Source organism: Phalaenopsis equestris, unplaced genomic scaffold, assembly GCF_001263595.1.
Source record: "Phalaenopsis equestris unplaced genomic scaffold, ASM126359v1 Scaffold000438, whole genome shotgun sequence".
Classification (NCBI taxonomy): Eukaryota; Viridiplantae; Streptophyta; class Magnoliopsida; order Asparagales; family Orchidaceae; genus Phalaenopsis; species Phalaenopsis equestris.
The window spans coordinates 207,820-210,875 of NW_018164879.1; the positions used below are offsets into that span (position 1 = coordinate 207,820).

General features: G+C 33.2%; 1 protein-coding gene across 1 annotated transcript in view; it reads right to left on the reverse strand.

Annotated features, from left to right (window-relative positions):
- Window positions 1–580: 580 nt before the first annotated feature.
- LOC110027734 (probable serine incorporator) overlaps window positions 581–3,056 on the reverse strand; it is an 8,327-nt gene continuing 5,851 nt past the window's right edge. Inside the window, exons 3-4 of the mRNA XM_020729274.1 lie at window positions 1,422–1,670; window positions 581–1,096 (exon numbers count right to left, since the gene is read on the reverse strand). Of these exons, the coding sequence (XP_020584933.1) occupies window positions 804–1,096; window positions 1,422–1,670 (542 nt within the window). The 3' untranslated portion in view covers window positions 581–803. The remainder of the gene's footprint in view (window positions 1,097–1,421; window positions 1,671–3,056) is intronic.

The window sequence follows — 3,056 nt, forward strand, 5'->3', positions numbered from 1 at the left end:
TAAATAGAAAAAAAAATTGTGATCTATGGGTAAATGCTCCAAAATTAATTTTCAATATTTGTAATAATCAAAATTGAGTTCATTCATCACATATGAGTTCATGGTTTCACCCCTTTATTGTACTTAGTAATCTCCCATTAAAATATTACATATAATATTAAAAAATATCTTAAAAGTGCCAAGGAATATAATAATAATAATAATAAAAGCCACCTAATTTATATGTATTTCCATATCTAACTCCCATCTTTTCCTCATTATATTTAAAAAATACCCAAATCTTTCATATAACATCAAAAATACCAATATTTTAACCATCAAAAAAATAAAAAAGGTTTGTAATGCAAAAATCTAAAATTTAGTTGTTATAATGTAAATACATAAAATTTGCGCATCTCTTAATAAAAATAATAAAACATGCATTTATTTCATCTTAGAACTATAAATTATATAAGAACTATTAACATTTGAACAATATAATAAGACTTATAAGAGAGAAATGAGGTAACTCAAGATCAAATAACTTGAAAAAGCAACTACTTTATAAGTCCCATAGAAGCCCATAAAAGCAACAAGATGATTTTTAGCAGAGAAAATATTCATTTCAAATAACAAAGCCATCAAGGGAAGATCATAGCATTCACTCATTAGCAGCACCAAACATCAAACAAACAAACAAACAAAAACTTCAGTTCAGATTTTAAGCAAACTCCTCACAAATTCTCCATAAAGTAAATACAGTTTGTCAATCAGATTATTAATGTTTTGATGAGATGAGATGAGATGAGATGAGGTTGAAACCATCAGAACTCCCTATCTGGAAGGAGAATGGGAGCGATGAGAGACCAGATGAAGAGTGCAGCTGTAGCCCAACCTGTCACGATCCTCACCCACACCGATGGCCATCCGACATCGATCAGCTTCCCGGTCTCGCCGACGGAACTCGACCAACCGGTGAGGAGCATTGCAGAGTACATGCTCGCCAAAGAGAAGATTAGATGGAAGAATGAATACGAGTACGAGACCGGAACCGACTCTTCTTTCTTCCCATCCTGTTCCTCTATCTTGTCGAAGGAGAGTAGCGGCTTATCAGAACCTATAAATGAAGAGAGATTAGAAAATGTTTAGCGATTGTTGCTTTAGGAAAAAAATGATAAAAGAAAGATTTACATGCATACACTCAATTCTAATGTATTTACATTTCTATCACCTAAACTTTAATATTTACACACATGTCACCTTACGTATGAAAAGATGTATTTAACTTTTTCAATGTTAAAATTGTGGTATTTTTATGTGGTGAATGATTTGGATGGTATAAATATAAAAAGTAAAGTTTAGTTGTTAGATATGTAAACATACATGAATTGGGTGCTACGTATGTAAATGCCCCTTGAAAAAATCAAATTAGTCAGTCTCACCGGCACGAGGAGAAGCCGGAGGGGAGAGAAGAGTGGTAGAAGAACCGGCACGGACAGCAGAGTACACGACGGAGAGGACGGTGGTGAGCAAGCCAATGGCAAGGCTTCCTGTAGAGACAGCTTTTGAGTGATTGTGAAGATTATTACACTCATAATCCCGTGGCTCACTCGAGAGTCCGTTGTAGCAAAGGTAGGTGCAGTAAAGCGAGATTACTGAAGCAGGAAGTAGGCTACCGTTAACCTGCAAAAATAAGAATAATAAATAGTTTCAAGTATAATCATTTCTCAATCTCTTAATTTATCCTTAATTTTGTTAAAAATCTTTCAATTTTCCCATACTGGATTTGGTTGTATAAAAATCTTTGGGGCATTCACTGACATAGAACACAATTCTTATGTATGTACACATCTAACACCTAAACTCTCCTATTTACAAACATTCACTCCAACCTTTAATATCACATCAAAATATCACTACTATTAACTTTTGAAAGTGAAGTATATATCTTCATGCATAAGTTTATGTCACCAAAGTGTTATAAATGTAAATATCAAATTTTATGTGCTAGATATGTAAAAATACAAATGCATTGTGTGGTATGCATGCTATTTCCCAAAACTCTTTTATTATCCAAGACTTATGCATAACATGAAAAAGACCCAAAGTACTTTGTTATTTAAACAAAATGAGATTTACATACATATCACATAACACTTATGCATTTTCATATCTAAAACTTAAATTTTGATAACTTGCATAATATTTTAGTATCTTTTATGCATTTTCATATCTAAAACTTAAATTTTGATAGCTTGCATAATATTTTAGTAAAACACACCAAAACCAAAACATATGCATGGAATAATAGACTTTACTTTAAAAAATAATACTAGTGGTAATTTTCATGAGTGTTAAAGATTCAAGTGCTATGGAGGTAAATATAAAAAATTAGCTCTCACATAAATACATAAAAATTAGATGTCACATATGACTAGTGTGGCATTTATACAAATTTCCCAAACTCTTTTACCATTTAAGACTTAAATGCATAACATATAATAGACCCAAAATACTTTGTAATACAAACTAAGTGAGATTTACATGCATACCACAAAACTCTTAATGTATTTTCATATCTAAAACATGAACTTTGAGATTTAGTTTCCCATTTTAGCAGCAGAATCACATTAAAACAAATGAATGAAATAATATGCTCTACTTTAAACATTATATAATTGGTATTTTTGATGCGTTGTTAAAGATTCAAGCTGTTAAGCTGGAACCCGATTAATCTCATTCCTGCCTCCCGATCTCCCGCTCCCGAGCCCGATCGCAAAAGATGTCTCCCGCCTGGCGTCGTTCGAGACAGAGGAACTGTTCCCAACTCTACCGTTTCACGAATCGTCACGCCTACCTGTTCGCGATAAGAGGTATCACAGGGCTCTCATTCATAGTAGTCACGACCTTTCTTTGTTCTTCTCGGATTTTCACGAGGCAGTGGAAGGGATTCCACGGAAGAGAGTGGAAGAGAAGTGCAAGCAGTAATTCCTTACGATAGAAGGAAGAAGAAAAAAATAAGAAGAAAATTGTTCTCCCTTGACTTCTTCTTGATGACTTGTGACAGAAGAGAAATT